This window comes from Capra hircus, chromosome 27 (assembly GCF_001704415.2).
Source record: "Capra hircus breed San Clemente chromosome 27, ASM170441v1, whole genome shotgun sequence".
Lineage (NCBI taxonomy): Eukaryota > Metazoa > Chordata > Mammalia > Artiodactyla > Bovidae > Capra > Capra hircus.
Window position 1 is genome coordinate 31,232,531 of NC_030834.1, and position 17,012 is coordinate 31,249,542.

Below are 17,012 nucleotides of genomic sequence, written 5' to 3' on the forward strand. Positions count from 1 at the left end.
GAAGGGGCGTCTGAGAGACAGAATTGAGAATGGATTTAGCTGTTTATAGCAGAAAGACCGATGACTCTGATACACACAATCCGGTGATTTCCTTGAAACATACTTAATGCTGTGACTTTACAAGGCTGAGAAGCTATTTTCCTTATCTTTTAACTCTTACCCAGCGATTTCATCATTGGTTTGCCAGATAACAAGCACATACTCTTTGTGCTATAGAGAAATTGCCTGTTTTTTCAGAATTAGTTGATACTTGTTCTACCAACATTCTCCTAAAACACCAAGCCTGCCAGCAACAGCATGCAGTAGGACAGACTTGGGATTGCTGTGTTGGGAGTTCCAAAAAGTCTAAGTCCTGATCTCTGCCACCCAGAGGCATGTAGTGTGGTGGAAAAATGAAATCCCAACATATGGAACCATTAAGAAACAAAATAGAAACATAATTCAGTGCTAACTGTTTGGGAACGACCGCCTATTTTAGGAAGGAGAATAATGAACTCAGCCCGATAATCGGTGCGTAATTTATGACAGGCCATACACACCATGGTTGAACTTAACGCAGCAACAAAGTAAGTTCTGACACTACAAACGAGGCTTCGCCCCCTATCAAGGGAGAGGAGGCAGACCTGCGGAAAAGACCTGTTCAGCTGCTCCTGATGAGAAAGGAACCTGTCTCGTGATGCTATGTAAAAAGAAATAGAAACCATGCTGTAGACTGGGAGTTTGACTGACATGTTCACACTGCTATTGTAAAATAGATAACCAACAAGAACCTGCTCTATAGCACAGGGAACTCTCTGCTTAATGTTTTGTAATGAGCCAGAGTTCAGGTCTCACCGCTACCTTAGCCACGTGGTAATATAAAAGGCAACTTCAGTTCAGATCTTCAGTACCACTGGCCTTTTGTCCACATTTTTCCAGAAATGGATACAAGATTATTAAAAGTAGTTTCTTCTAGCATTTCTCCGATTAAAATAGGAAGGTGACAGTCCCTGCGTACCTAAGAAATCTAGGCCAGTTCTACTTATCAAGAAATTGAACAAGTTAAATTATTTTCAAGGTTGAGATAACAGGCTGCAGACAATTCTTATTTTGACAGCATTGTTATTTGTTGCATCAGATTCATTTAGGAATGAATGCTTAATCTGATGCTTAAAACATGTAGACTTCCTCCACACAATTAAGTATTACTGCCTAACAGAAAGAATGTGTAAGTTCCTACCCCTGATTAATATCTCCTAAATAATGGCATAAATGGTATCATACTGAGGATATATAGCAAGGGCAGGGGCTTGGGCGTAACTCCCTATATAGCACAATTACCCAGAATATTTGATGGATGGTTTAGGGCAATATTCTCAAAAAGTATGAAATGCCCCCTACTTCCTTGGGATATGAGTAGGTATTATAGGGGAAGCAAGTAATGAGTTTGAGTAGGTATTACAGTGGCAAGATTTCTCAGAACCTCTAATATGTACCTTTCGGAATTTCCAGGCAGTCAAGGGGTTAAGACTCCATTGTTTCCAGTGCAGGGGGCATGGGTTCGATCCCTGGTGGGGGAAACTAAGATCCCATAAGTTGCATGGTGCAGCCAACACACACACAGACACACACACACACACACACAGAGACACAGACACAGAGACACAGACACACACACAGACACACACACACACACATAACACGTACCTTCTGAAGCTCTAAAAAACTGAAAAAGTGTTAGTTGCTCAGCCATGTCCAACTCTTTGCAATCTCATGGACGGTAGCCTGCCAAGCTCCTCTGTCCATGAGATTCTCCAGGCAAGAATACTGGAGTGGGTTACCATTCCCTTCTCCAGAATCTCTAAGAAGTGGGGTATAACATGCAGGTTACCCCAGCTTTGTCAGGCAGATTAGCAGTCCAGGATCCATGGAACACTTTGAGAAACTCTGGTTTAGAGCATAATCCCACCCCCAAGACAGAAGATGTTGCTTAGTTACCACAGGAATGCTCTTCTAGTTCTAGGTAATATGCTTTTGCAAAATATTTTTTCAGGCTACTTAGATTATCTTTGAATTGTCTTATTAATGTCAAGAGTCGGGACAAGGTAGCTAAAATGGGAAAATATTTTAAGGAAACAAATGACACTCAGCTTATGCCTGGGGATCATTTACAAACGATTGTGTGCAATAATACTCTTTTATAGCTTACCATTTGCATCCTATACCCTCAGAAGGACAGACCTCAGTGGAGCATTACAAATAAAACAAAGATTCAAGGATCTGGTAAAAACAAATAAAAAACCCACAACAAAACATCTACTTTAATCCTGCATATAAAGAAGTAAAATTTGCCTTTAGCTTCTGTTTCACACTAAATTAACCAACTGCTTGCTAAGGTACCGCAAACTCTCTCACACATAAAGTAGCTCTACACAAAAGTGCTTTTCCACAATCCTAAAGGTACTCTCGTTAGCTCAAAAGGAGCCATGCCTAGTTTCAGATCTTCAAATGGTGTGAAAGTGACATTTTTAAGAAAGCTTTAAAATCTCAGTTCCAGATAATTAAGAATTTAATCTACTACTGGAAAGATAAATCTAATTAAGATGAATTTTAATAAAGAGTTAAGTAGAAAGAAAAGTATTTAGACCCTTTCTTTTTAGATCCATCATTTTTTCCTTCTCTTAACCAGCCATTGGAAGCTTCTTTGTTTTTCATGGTACAATTAGAAAAATTCCACTAAATTACACCTGAAATTTAGTCAGAATTACCCTGAAGGAACACGAAACTGACGTGGGTGTAGAAAATACTCGGGGAAATATGTAGGCACCATGAATTCAGAGCCAAAGCTACTACAAATTTTTTGTAGTCAAAACTGAGTAACTTTTCAATCACTGTTTTGCCAGAGTTTACAATCAATTAATCTGTGAGAATTTCAAATGGATAGGAAATATAAACTTACAAAAGCCAAAAGGTAAACATGCTCTAAAAACCCGTGAAGAAACTTTCTGCCATTTGGAGGGTGTTATCTTTCAGGAAGGCACAAAAGTACAAAACCGTCAGTTTTCAAGGGTTGGGATTATCTGCTACCAAGTTATACCCTTGGTAAGTAAAACAGCAAGTTCTCCTCTCAGTACCAAAACCACTGCTTCCCACTGAGGCCATCAGACTCTATCACTCATCTAAAATCTGAGCCCCTGGGGAAAGCCAGCCAGTTGGCCCAACACCACTGTTTATATGTGGGGAGTTTCTAAGATTAGTGTCCCTGTAAAAAAAAGCTAAGGGCCCTGGTCAAATAATTCAATCTTGCTGTTCAAAGCCAAGTATATAGCAAAACGCTCTATCTGAAGACAGTCAAGAACAGGGAAGAAAAAAATCCACATGTTAAAAAAAAACAGAAAAAGGTCCCCAAAAGAGGGGTGATTTGGGCCTCTGCTTTCACAGGTAATACTATAGAGCTGGAATTTAATAACACAGCTTTATTTTCATTATGTTTTATAGTGTTTCACTCATAGAAAATGATACTAATTTTCCATTTACCGAAGTGATATGCTCCCTTTTAAAAATAAATTGACATCACAAAGTAGTCTTTTTTTCTTACAAGAAAAATATAGAGTAAATAAGACGCTGAAACACAAAATTAGAATGGTTTATGAAAATGGCAAAAACCCATCAGGCTCATTCTAGCATCTGGTGTTTAGAAAATGCTGCTCAAAAGGTCTTGATTCTTGACAGTCCCTTGGACTGCAAGGAGATCCAACCAGTCCATCCTAAAGGAAATCATTCCTGAATATTCATTGGAATGACTGATGCTGAAGCTGAAACTCCAATCCTTTGGCCACCTGATGCGAAGAGCTGACTCATTTGAAAAGACCCTGATGCTGGGGAGGAGAAGGGGATAACAGAGGATGAGATGGTTGGATGGCATCACTGACTCGATGGACGTGAGTTTGAGTAAACTCCAGGAATTGGTGATGGACAGGGAAGCCTGCTGTGCTGCAGTCCATGGGGTCGCAAAGAGTTGGACACAACTGAGCAACTGAACTGAACTGAACCACATACATGGGTTAAAAGCTGTTATTTTAGGACCTCCCTGGCAGGCCAGTGGTTAGGACTCTGCAAGTCCATTGCAGGGGGCGCAGGTTCCATCGCTGGTTGGGGAACTAAGATCCTGCCTGTGGCATGGCCAAAACAACAAGAAATCCTGCTATATTATAAACTAGTTAGTGAACTAACCAGTTAGAGAACTTTGTAACCAAAACTCTCTCCTACAGTAATGCTAAGAGGCATGGATAACAATAACCACATTTTCAAGATAACCATTTCTTCAATCACTCGTTTTACTGCTGAGCAAACTGCAAGCCAAGGGTAGGTGACCTGACGGGGATCCCAGAGGAGCCCATAGCAGGAGTCCGGTCCAGAGCCCTGGCTGCACGCTGTGGGCTCCTCAAGTGGCTCTGATCAGTAAAGAAGTTGCCTGCCCAGCAGGAGACCAGGGTTCGATCCCTGGGTGGGGAAGATCCCCTGGAGAAGGAAACGGCAACCCACTCCAGTCTTCTTCCCTGGGAAATTCCATGGACGGAGGAGCCTGGTGGGCTACAGACCATGGGGTCCCAAAGAGTCAGACATGACTGAGCGACTAGATAGCAGCAGCAAAGGGGGTTTGGTTTCTCTAACTGATGTCGAGTTTAGGCAACCTAGCAATTTCGAGATAACTTGTAGTTTACTTAAAATAGATTTTGAGTGATATCAAACCCTAAGGACTTGATTTAAGAGGTGAAGGGCTGTAGAGTTTATTAATACCAAATGCTCCTTGAGGATGGGCTCCTCTTATTTCAGGTGAGAGAGGAAGACAGAATTCTCAGGGGAAGCCACCTGTGGGTATATAAAAAGGATAGGGGAGCTGCCATTTTCCCAGGTGCCTACTGTGCAGAGGGATTCCCTCATAGCTAAGTAGGTAAAGAATCAGCCTTCAATGCAGGAGACCTAGGTTTGACGGGAAGATCCTCTGGCAAAGGAAATGGCAACCCACTCCAGTATCCTGGCCGGGAGAATCCCATGGGCAGAGGAGCCTGGCAGACTACAGTCCATGGGGTCGCAAGAGTCGGACATGACTGAGCGACTAAACCACCCACTGTGCAGAGATTTTGAAATTTTCAGTTCTCTTGTCCACTTCTTTTTTTACACCTGCATCCGGGCAACAGAATGAGTTCATCTGAATCTTATGACCAGATTCCAGCTGCGCTTGTGCTCTGACCGGCACTCCGGGCCCAATCATCTGTCCTGTCTCCCCAGTGAGAGCAGACGCACACCTCCCACCAAAGCCTGCAGACTTCCAACATCTTTCCCATCTCAGCTCTTCACGGGCAACACGGAAGCTGTGAGAACAATCCCATTTTCCCAGGACTAAATCTAGCAAGCTCTCTGTGCTGACACCCATTCACTCCAGAACTTAAGCACCTCTAGCTTTACAGACTTCATTCACTCCAGAACTTAAGCACCTCTAGCTTTACAGACTTATCATTCCAGTCACTGCTTTAGCCTCAGTACTGAAAATAGTGCCTTGTAAATACAGTATAGGTACAACAGGTATGTAGCCGGTAAAGAATCTGCCTGTGATGCAGGAGACCCGGGTTTGATGCCTGGGTCGGGAAGATCCCTTGGGGGAGGGAATAGCTACCCACTCCAGTACTCTTGTCTGGAGAATTCTGAGGACAGAGGAGCCAGGCGGGCTACAGTCCATGGGGTCACAGTCAGATACGACTTAGTAACTAAACCAGCACCACCATAATGGGTATGCAATAGATATTTGAATTAACGAGCAAAAATACCGCCCTCCCTTCTGACGCCTGAGCTGGCACTTTCCCTGGGCCTGAGGCTAAGCCCTCACAGTTTTAGCTCTCGCTCCTTCCTGCCTGCCCACTTGGACTCCATGCCTGCATTAAGGACTCCATGCTTGCATTAACCCGCTGCTGCTCGCCAGAGGTCTCATCTGTCTCTTTCTAATGCAGTATTCCAATTGGCACATAATCCTGAGACTGTCTCCTTCAGTTAGAACCCTCCCTGAGCTGCCCGGCCCCTCGTCCCACTGCTATTCCCTTGATGTGAGAACTGGAGCTGCCTGGAGTCGCTGGCTTTGCTGCAATCTTCTGCTCCAGACTTCCCTGGTGAAGTCCAGTGGTTAGGACTCTCCGCGCTTCTAATGCCAGGGGTGTGCGTTCGATTCCTGGGCTAGGAAGTTTCGCTTGTCCCGGAGCTTGGCCCCCCAAAAAATAATGGAGCTGGCCCAACTTATCCCAGCCAAGCCTTCACCCCAAACCCTGCAGCCTGTTAAACTTAACAGTCTCCCCCATCTACCCATGAGTTCTCTGTCCTCACCTAACTTGACGAACACTTGAAAGATCACTCCCTTCCTGAAACACTTTTCTCACTTTTGTCTCTGGTGTCATGTTTCCCGTTTCTCTCACCGAGAGAACTTGAGTCTCTTTTGGCTGGCCCCTTTCAAACACTGGGGTACCGCCAGGCAGGCCCACCCTCCCTCTTCTGGATGTACATGGTCGCTACTCAAAATGTGGGTTCCTGAACTAGCAGTGTCACCTAGGAGCTTGTAGGTATCTAGACATGCAGGATCTCGGGCCCCACGCCAGGCCTACTGAGTCAGAATCTGCATTTGCAGAAAATTAAATGACTCACAAGCTTAAAATTTGAGCAGCACTGATGTATTTACATGAGTGATTTCAGTCACATGACTTTAAACTCCCTTCCTAGGCAAACTCCCTAATGTTTAATCTCCCGTATCTTCCCCTAACGTCAGCCCCCCAACTCCATGATGGAATCCCACTACAATTCTATCAGGCACCTCGAACCTAAGTGCAAAACACAAATCTAGATCTCTCAAGCCCAAAACTTGAGTCATGCTTGTCATTCCCTTGCTTTGCAGCTTCTGGGCCAAAGTCCTCCGAACACCTGTAACTTTAAACACAGAGTCCTACCACCCACCACCTCCACTGTTCCCACCCTAGTCTAAGCCAGTAATACTTTTGGCAGAAAGACCTCTCAGCTTCCTCTATCTCCCTATCTTCACCAAGGCTCCCAGTGATACATTAGCACACATTTTCTACCATGGCTGCCAGGAAGGCCCTCCCCCACCAAATGCTTGAGTCAAACTGACATGCCTGTTCCATTTCTCCCTCCTCTAAATCCTTTGCCTGCCTCACTTCCTTATTTCTGGTCTCAGTTCAACGATCACTTCCTTGGAGACCGTCTTTAACTACATAACTAGAAGACTCACCTCCCTTTCTACCCATTTTCCATCTCCTTACTGCCCTTTCCTCTTGAGATCTAACACCAGTTGGGGGGGTCTCAAGTCACTAAGTCGTGTCCGGCTCTTTTTGATCCCATGGACTAGAGCCTGCCAGGTTCGTTTGTCCACGGGATCTCCCAGGAGCGGGTTGTCATTTCCTTCTCCAGGGGATCCTCCAGACCCATGGATCAAACTCATGTCTCCTCAATCAGCAAGTGGCTTTTTTTCCTCTGACCCAGGGAAGCCTACTTTATCCCCAGTACCTATACTCTTTCTCATATATATATATATATGATACCATATATATATATATGATATCATATATATATGATATATATCCCTTCACCCCTAGACTGTCTGATCCATGAATAGGAACTGTTTCTTCTTTTTTTAACAATCACTACTGAGAAAACAAGAAGCACCCAAATACTGATTCTTTAAGTATTGTTGGTGGAACTTTAGGGGTCCGGGGACAAAACTCCCAGGTATGTATCCACACTTACCTGTGCTTCAGGCACAGGTGCAGAGAATCCGCCAGCGGTTTTCAATCAGCTCAGGGTTTCATAGCATGGCAGAGGACCTACTTTTCTGTACATCAGGGGTCTTAAAAATTGTAATATTAAAACTACATTTAATAACAAATGAGTTAAATCACAACTGCTGAGGGTGGGACCCAAGTATCAGTATTTTGTGATGCTCCTGAGGTTAATTCCAATGTGAGACAAGTTGGCAAACCATGGGTACATAGTATGAGTTGGTAAGAATGCACTGAAATAGTGTATGAAATCTGATACTTAAAAAAAGTAATGCCAGTCATAATGTTATACAAACTTAAGGCTTCTATTTCCTGTGTGGTACAGAAAACAAAAAAGAAATTCATAAAAATAAGTGTTTCAAAGATTTGGTCTGAAAGAGAACACACCTTTCAGGACTTTCTGTTGCTTTTCCTATCAAGCTAAATCCAAATTTGGGGACTTCCAGTCCCACCTGCAAGTTTGGGGGGGCTTTGCACATATTGATATTTTCAACAGTGTCAGGTAGACAGCTCTATCCTGGTCACAAGGGCATAATCACTAAGACAAAATGCTGTGTCTCACGAGAGAAAAGGATTTCTCCACAGTTCAGTATTTCTTGCTCAACATAATCAACTGTAGTCATCGATCAATCAAAATATCCTTGAGTCAGAAGCTAATCAACTGTTGTGTGTTTACCTGCCTCTAGGCTCACCTTGGGGGTTGCACAGAGTCGGACACGACCGACGTGATTTAGCAGCAGCAGCAAGCTCACCTTTGAACTGTCCTCATACCTCAGAATGAAGGACAAAATTAGTGAAAAACAAGTCCTTTGATTATTTAAATCTCTGAGTGTTAGTTGCTCAATAGTGTCTGACTCTTTGTGACCCCATGGACTGTAGCCCACCAGGCTCCTCTGTGAATGGGATTTTCTTGGGATTTTCAAGGCAAGAATACTGGAGTCGGTTGCCATTTCCTCCTCCAGGGGATCTTTCCGACCCAGGGATCAAACCTGAGTCTCCTATATTGCAGGCGGATTCTTTACCTTCCGAGCCACCAGGGAAGCCCATTACTACAACAAAAAATACTCAATAGATTTCAAAAGAACCACAGATACACTTAAGTCAACTGCATACTATAGATGAGCAGCCTAATACCCAGATGAGCTGAAACGTTATGCTTAAAAGTCACACAGGAGAACTAGAAGAGAAAAAAACTTTTTTCTTTTTTTTTCTTTTTTCCAAACAAGCAAACAGGATTTTTCACATGTTAATCAAAAAGAATCCAGATCATCAGATTAGGAAGAAATGAGGACTAAAAAGTATGTTACATATAGATTTAAGGACTAGTCAATCCACTGTCCCCACCCCTGAAAAACCAAAAATTTTCCAAATATATGGATATGTATCCATCAAGATGCTTACCCTTAAAATATTAATCTTGGAAAATTCAATTTACAAATACATTATTAATTGCATTGTTATAATGAAATTAGTTCATTAAACATGAAGACACCAAACAGCACCAATACCAGAAAGTTAAGAAAGTAAATACACTATTACTTAAAATAACATATAATTTCTGATTGGGACAGAAACGAACTACAGACACTAGCAAAACTACTTAAACTACTGTTTGACATAAAGGCAATATTTAAAGACTAGTATACACCTTCTTCCTGCTGATAGGCCTGTAACCAGGCATCCCAGCTGTGGGTCAACATGAAAAATAGTTAACAAAGATGATTTTTTAAAATTGCTCAAGCGCCTCGAACCATGATACTGCATAACCCAAATTTTGCCAATATAAGCCCATGGCAGCATTTTTGGTATTCTAATTGCTCCTACCTGCCTCAATTAAAACAAAACAACTCCCATACGAAGCACTAGACAATGTAGCTGTGAAGCAGCAGCAAGGTATTTATAAACGGGCTACTGACAGTGTATCAAAACGCTACCATGGAAAATACAGCAGCAAATACTCTGATAAGAGCACATTATTCCACATGGAATCCCAAATTCTTATCTCTAGTTCCTTAAATTCTTGGAAGGCTAGAGATCAACAAGTGTATGTGTAAATGGGGCCAGGGAGAAAGAAGCTCTGAACGGTATAGTGTTCATATTTTAAATTATCCAAGATAACCTGAAGGCTTACAGAGAACTCTCAACTGTATCTAAACTTTTTTAAGCACACAGAACTAAAATGCTAGCAAAACTTTGGTGTTTCCCCCCAAATTAGCATTGCAGTTTCAGTGAAGATGAAACAGGCATGGTGTGTGAAGTTTTTATCATGTTCAAGCCACCCTTTTCTAGTCCCTGCTCCTTTCATCAGGCGATCTGAAGACTACCTGGTTTAAAATATTTGGTAATTCAGTGCAGAAAATTAAGGTCACAGACAAAGAACAACAACTTTTAATACACCATTAATACTAATGATTAAAAATTATTGCATAGTCTTATGCATTTACCCTAAAACATTTTCTGAAAGTAGATTCCGAAAGAATTATATAAAAGACAACCCTTTAAAATGTGGATGGCCTTTAACTACCTCGATCTTCTTTCCTTCTTTGTCTTTTCAGTACTTTTGTCCATCGTTTTCTCATTATCTCCCCTGCACTTGGGGCAATACCATTTCCCCTTTGGTTTATAGGTAAGTGAAACACACGAAAAGTGAAACCATTCGATTGGACACTGTTCATTGTCACATCCGATCATTTCCCCGTAAGACACTTGGTTACATAAACAGTATGTAGGTTCGTTGGGATCTATTGCAAACTCGACGGGGGAAGCTTCTCTTTCCTGCTTGGCCTTGGAGCGTTTCTTTTTCTTGGCGGACTTGGATTTCTTTTCTTTGGGAGGCTGATCGTCACAGTCCTCGATCCCGTTCGTCATGTGACACAGGTCGCGGCTTTCACTGGTCCGCTGGCGGCGGGGCCTTCTGGAAGACCGTTCCGGTTGGCTGGAGTCCATCTTCGCTTTATCCGCAGCTCGATCACTTTCGGCCGGATCTTGAAAACACTGGGAGTGCAGCTCCATTTGCCTGGCCCGGTTTTCCACCAATTCGAGCATCTGTGTGACAATTTGAATTTTTTCATCTCCCAGTTCTTGACTATTGATTAATGCCCTCTGGAGATGCTGCTGGAGGCGTTTTTTCTGGTTTGAATCATCTTCTTTCTTATATTTTTCATAGACATCATCAATTTCCTTTAATGTTTCTAAAAAAGAAAAGAAAAAATCAGAAAAAAAAAGAAAATGCTTGCTGGCACATATAACATTTTTCAAGTTAGTTATTTTTCCCAGAACTGGTACAGTAAGAAAGAACTCAAAAACAACAACAAAAAAAGAACTCAACCATAAAACCACATTCCTGCATAGTATGAATACATTAAAAACATTTTATTGTCCTTACCAAGACCACACATTATCCAACATGAAAGTACGTTTATAAATAAGCTAATAAAAAGAATGAGCCCTCCCTAGTACTCATTAATCTACATTAGAAAGAACAAAAGATGTGTGGCTAATTAAAAATAAGTCTTTCACCAGGACTAGGCTAGATTACTGTCCAACTACCTTTACAGGATTTACGGTCCAATCCATGACTTGCTACATGGCCCCAGAGGCACTCTACCTTGACTTTCATATCATCCCCTGGACATTAAGCAAAGCAAACACAAGTAACTCTTAGCTTTCCATGATATTAGCTTGAATGGCTCTTTTATTGCATCACATGGGAGACTCTGAAAATCAGACTATTTCCAGAACAGGTTTAGGTTCAGGTTCTGGCATCAACTGACTAAGCTACTAACAAAATTATAGTTAAGTCAGCAATGGGTCACTGTGCTTTTGTAGATAACTCAGCATTTGGTCCTCAGTTTTTTGATCTGCTGATTTAGGTACTTTTAGAGAATGTGGAACACACTTAAATCAACTAAAAATGGCCTAATCATTAGAAGACAGACAAAAATCTGAAAATATAGTTCCAGATGTCACCAAAATTTACATAAATGTCTTACTCAAATCTGTCCTCTTTCTTGTCCTTATGAGATACAATGCTAACTGAGAGTTCTTAGAAAAGGTGCAGAAACAAAAATTAACTTGGAATTCATCACACCACATGTCATATCACTGCTTAATCTTCTAATATCATTACTCTAACGACAAGAACAAAAATGTTAGATGAGTAACATACATTGGGGGTCTGCAAGTAAGGTAACATAGAGCATGTATTCAATACAACTTATGAAATAGAACCTCCTTGGAAACTGTAGGTACTCACACAAAGGACAACTATTTACTGGACAATGTGCCCCCACATGTCTGAGGGTACTCACACCCGCACAGCGTATTTTTAAATAATGTTCACATCTTGCTCATTTTCCCAGCTAGATATGTACGTGGATTTCTTTAGAATTCAACTTTCTTCCAGGAAAAATAAGTTATATATTTTCCCCTCAGACACACAAAAATTGAAGTTTAAAAAATAAAGGCAAGCCTTATCCAATAATCAGGAATTAGAAGCTAATTATAGCAACACAGATACTATTAATTCACGTTTTCAAGACACCTTAATTACACAGTGACAGAAGAAAGGCCACTAACACTCACTGAGTCCCTTTCATGCAACCTTCTCATGATCACAATCCCGTGAGCAAGCCACCACTTCTGCATGTGAAGACACTGAAGCTCAACAGGTAGGCTAGACTTTGAACTGCGCCATACCCGTCAATTTGGCTCTGCCCTTTAAGCACATTCTACACACCTGCATGGCACTGGATATTAAATTTGAAAATTTAGCTCAAAGGTGTAAATAACCTTTGATTATGAGGGAAATTATGAACAAGAATACTGGAACAAAAATTGAGGTTCTCTAAAGACAATACTCCATAATAAATTGGGCTTCTCTGATAGCTCAGATGGTAAAGATTCTGCCTGCAATGCAGGAGACCGGGGTTCAATCCCTGGGTCACGAAGATCCCCTGGAGAAGGAAATGGCAACCCACTCCAGTATTCTTGCCTGGAGAATTCCATGGACACAGGAAACTGACAGGCTACAGTCCTTGACATCGCAAAGGGTCAGACACCACTGAGCGACTAACACACACATAATAAAGACTTCATTCAATTATGCAATTGTTTTCTTCATTCCTCTCTCTTTAAAAGTTTTTAAGTCTACTTTTAGGGTTCTTCAGTAATTTCTGAAAATGTATGAAATAGGTAGGAAAGAAACGACTGTCTAAATAATTTATATCACTATTACTGTAAATATTAAATCAAAAAGCAGAAAATACTTAAGAACTAGCAAAGAAATTAAAGACATGAAAACCAAAAACACACAAGTATACAAAGCTAACAGAAAACTGAAAGTTAAGCTTAGGAAGCATGCTCATAGAGTAAAAACTAGATCACTGTTTTTGTATTACTTTTGAAATGAACTATAGTCTTAAGGGAGCTACAACTTTTTATAATCTCTCAGTCTTTCAAGGCCCAATACTGTTTCTCACGTTGTCAAATCTACTTGTCAATTCTAGATGGACAAGACTGCATAGTTCCTGTAACAAATTATCGCTGGCCAATTCAAATTAAAGTATCTTAACTTTTGTGAACTCAAACAGGTCTTTAAAGAAATGTAAAAGCATGCAAATTTTACAAACTTCAGAGTTATCATTTGAAAAACTAAAAAGGTTCCACATGCAACTCTTAAGCACACATGTAATATTTTTAGGTTACAATTCAGGTATGTGCTTCCATGTCTATAGAAAACACCTTTGGAGAGCATTAAAAAAAAAAAAAAAAAAGATTTAAATACTTTAAAAACGGCCATGTCACCTGAAGAAGCCCTGCTGTGGAGTCAAACATTCCCCACTTAATTGGACAAGTTACTTAAACTTCTTGTAAATTTAAATTTGTCTGCAAAATGAATTTTTACTTCATTGAGCTGTGCAGATTAAATGGGATAATGTTCTGAACGCAGTGCAGCAACTGACAACCAGTAATCTGTATTAATCACTCCCCCGACCCCAATAAAGACCAGTCCTGTCAATATGGATTCAAAAGGCAGAAATAAACTGCCTTTAAACTGTTTTTTAATAGGTTAAAAAACAAGACAGAGACAACCAAATATTCTATCAGGCTGCAGGCCCCAAAATACCACCCCAGAAATGCGTTAAGACACTACATTGTAGGATTAGCGACGGGTCAAAAAACTGAGAATGGGTCCAAGAAGTTATCTTTTTAAAGTTCAGAGGGCTGATTCCACATCAGGTCCAAGGTCTGTTGCTTGATTCGGGACTATTAACCGCAAACGGCTCCCCATTTAAGTTAACTCCTCCCCTTGCAGTTGCAGGCGAAAAGGGTCACCAATGATAAATAACAAATAACACGCTCCGTAAGAAAGGTCGATTCCCTGTCCTAGCGGTCTGGGTCTGACCACAAAGAGCGGCTTTTGCCACAGCATTTAAACTCGGCGGAGGAGGGACCCAGGGGTTGAGGGACGCCAGGCGGTTGCCCAGTCAACCAGTTCACACCCTTCGGGGACCCGGAAGTGACGCAGGGCCCGGAACCTACGCGGTGCCGGGATCGGCGACGGTCCCCGAAGCTGACTGTTTCTCTGTCGTGATTTGAGTGACTGGGGGGGAAAGTCGAAAATTCACAGACAAACGTGTCCCGAATCCCAACGCTGACTGCGCCGAGGGCGAGCTTACGTCCTGCACTGCCGCCCGAGCCTTCCCGCGACCAGCCATTTCCCGGACGGGCGGGAGCGCGCGTGCCGTGCCCCGCCCACACCCTACGTCACCTCTGCAAGCCCCGCCCCCAGGCGGGGGGGGTAGGGATCCTGCTCACCCCACACTCAGACACTCACATACACACACCCCTCAGCTCCCCCGCGGGGAGCCCCTAGCCTTTCAACCATTCGGCTGTAGCAGCCGGGAAAGGCTACGGCCCGGAACTTTCCCTGGGGTGGGAGACTGGGGAAGACTCGATTCCCGAGCCCAGAGCCCCGGAGCGCCGGGGGAGGGACCTCCCCAGAGGCCGCCTTCGCAGTCCGCCCTCGCCCCCTCCCCCCTAGCACGTTCCAGTGCATCTGCGCTCAGGGGGTGGGGGCCTGAGGCGGGCTGGGCTGAAGGAAGCCCGGCCCTGTGGGCCTGCGGGAGTCCGGCAGCGGCCGCCGCTCACTCCCCACGGCAACCCCCCCTCCACCGCCCGGCTGCACGCTCCCCGAGCCGGGGCGCCGAGGGGTCTGCGGTACACGGCGGGCGAACACCCGGAACAAATGAGCTTGCTGCTTAAAAATGGCTGATTTCGTCTTCAGAGCGGCTGCAGTCGCTGGGTCTGCAGCGGGGGCTGACGAGCGGCCACCTCTCCCTTCCACCCTCAAGACCCCCCCCCCAAGAAGTCCGCAGCGGGGGAAGGGGGAGGGCCGCGAACCCCACCTGCGGGGGCCCGCTGCCCCGGGTCCCACACACCAGACCCCACACACACACTGTGTACACTCGGGGTGAGCTGGAAAAGTGGCACTTTCCCTGGGGCAGGCTCCGAGCGACCGTGCCCGGGCCCCGAGTCGGGTGGGAGGACCCGCGGTCCCTACCTTGATATTTGTTGTCCAGCTCCCGCAGCACGGACACGTTCCTCTGCATGTCGTGGGGCAGCGACTCCACACACTCGAGGTAGTCCTGCACGTAGCAGGTGAGGAGCCGGCTCCGCTCGCCGGTCAGGAGCGCGGCCGACGAGTAGAGTTGCTGCTGCTGCTGCTGCTGCTGCCCTAACATCCTGCCGCTGCTACCGCTGCCGCCGCCGCCGCCGCCGCCTCCTCCGCATCCAGCAGCCACACATGCAACAGCCACGGCCGCCGCGGCTCCTCGGCTCGGCAGCCCGGCGCCGCGGGGACACCGGCCGCCGCTCGGGAGGGCACTGCCGAGTCCCCCAATCTCCGGTCCCTCCCCCCCTCAAAGAAGCCCTCACTCCCCGCCCCCGCCGTAACAAGCCCAGGGGCGGGGCGAGATCGCGGCACCCTCCTTCCCCCCTCCCTTTCCAGGACTAGAGCAGCGGGGACCCCCCACCCCCGACCTCCCCTAGCGGAGCTGGCGCCGGGGTCCCGAGCGTTGACACTTCCGGTTCCCCCGGGAGGCCCCAGATGCTACCAGTGCCGCCCCGTAACTCGGATCCCCATGACAAGCCTCTCGCTGCCCGCTTTTCCCCCAATCACCCTCCCGCGCCTGCCGGAGAGTCTCTCGCTGGGCTGCCCCCGCCCCTCCGGCTGCGGCCGCCTCTGCGCCTGCGCAGGGCTCCCTCCTGAGGAGGCCCGGGGGCCCGCCCCTACCGCCCTACCGCAGGGTTCGCATTCTCCCGCCTTCCCTCCGCCACCCGGGCGATTGGTCTGTCAACTCTCGGCCCGGGCGGGGGGAGGATGCGGAGGGCGGCCAAACGGCAGGCTGCGCCCCGCCTCCTCTTAAAGGGGCAGCACGGCCCGGCCCGCCTCTCCGCTAAGTGTCTGAATGGGACTGAAGCGCGAAGGAGGGCGAACGCCTTCCTTCCGCCCTTCCCTCACGGAGGGGAAGCTGGGTCCCGCTCTCTCGGCCCGGTGTTACCGACTTTCCGCCCCGCCCCGCCCCCATCAGGTGGGGCCTAGCGCGGCCCCTGGAGAGCCTCCGAAAGCGGCAGCGGGCGGCCGCTTCCCGCCGCGACCCTGAGGGAGGCCTGCGGGGACGACGCGGCGGGCGCGGCTCTCGGGCATGCGCGGCGGCGGTGGCGGTGTGCCCGCCGGGCCGGCGCCGCGCTCGGGCCCGGTCCTCCTCCGGCCGCGGCCTTCAGGCTCCCGGCGCACAGGGGGCCGATCGCGGAGGTAGGCGGTGGCGCCCCCGCGGCCCCCTGCGTCTCTTTCTGCCTTGGGCCGCCCGCCTTTGGGATCTTCCCTCTCGGCTTAGGCCAGCGCCCGCCCTTCCGCCCTTGCGGGGGGTCTCCCGCTGCCCCAGGACCTGCAGGTTTGGTCCGCCCTCCGACTTTTGTAGACTCGCGTTTATTTTAGGCAGACTCTGCCCTGTACCTGTTTGTCCAACAGACAACGTTTTTTTAAAAAGAAAAAAAAAAACAACATGTTTTACCCCCGGGGATCAGAACGTTTAAACTTGAAACATTGGCGGTGACGGCTTCCTGACGGCGATAGGGGCACGGTCAGTTAACATCTTCGACCTAAATCAAAACCCACTGTGGGCCCGGCTTGAA

The 17,012-nt window shown here is 45.8% G+C and overlaps 1 protein-coding gene across 1 annotated transcript; it reads right to left on the minus strand.

Moving 5' to 3' along the window:
* ING2 (inhibitor of growth family member 2) lies at nucleotides 10,187-16,243 on the minus strand. The gene is made up of 2 exons (XM_018042129.1): nucleotides 15,379-16,243; nucleotides 10,187-11,005 (listed from the first exon to the last, which is right to left on the minus strand). Exons 1-2 carry the CDS (start codon nucleotides 15,557-15,559, stop codon nucleotides 10,335-10,337), a joined length of 852 nt encoding a protein of 283 aa, XP_017897618.1. The 5' UTR covers nucleotides 15,560-16,243; the 3' UTR covers nucleotides 10,187-10,334.

What these genes read in the sequence shown, in the direction of transcription:
- ING2 (XM_018042129.1), bottom strand. Translation starts at nt 15,559, where the DNA reads ATGTTAGGGCAGCAGCAGCAGCAGCAGCAGCAACTCTACTCGTCGGCC. An exon ending in GCTGGACAACAAATATCAAG is followed by an intron (nt 11,006 to 15,378) that starts GTAGGGACCGCG and finishes TTTCTTTTTTAG; the next exon opens with AAACATTAAAGGAAATTGAT.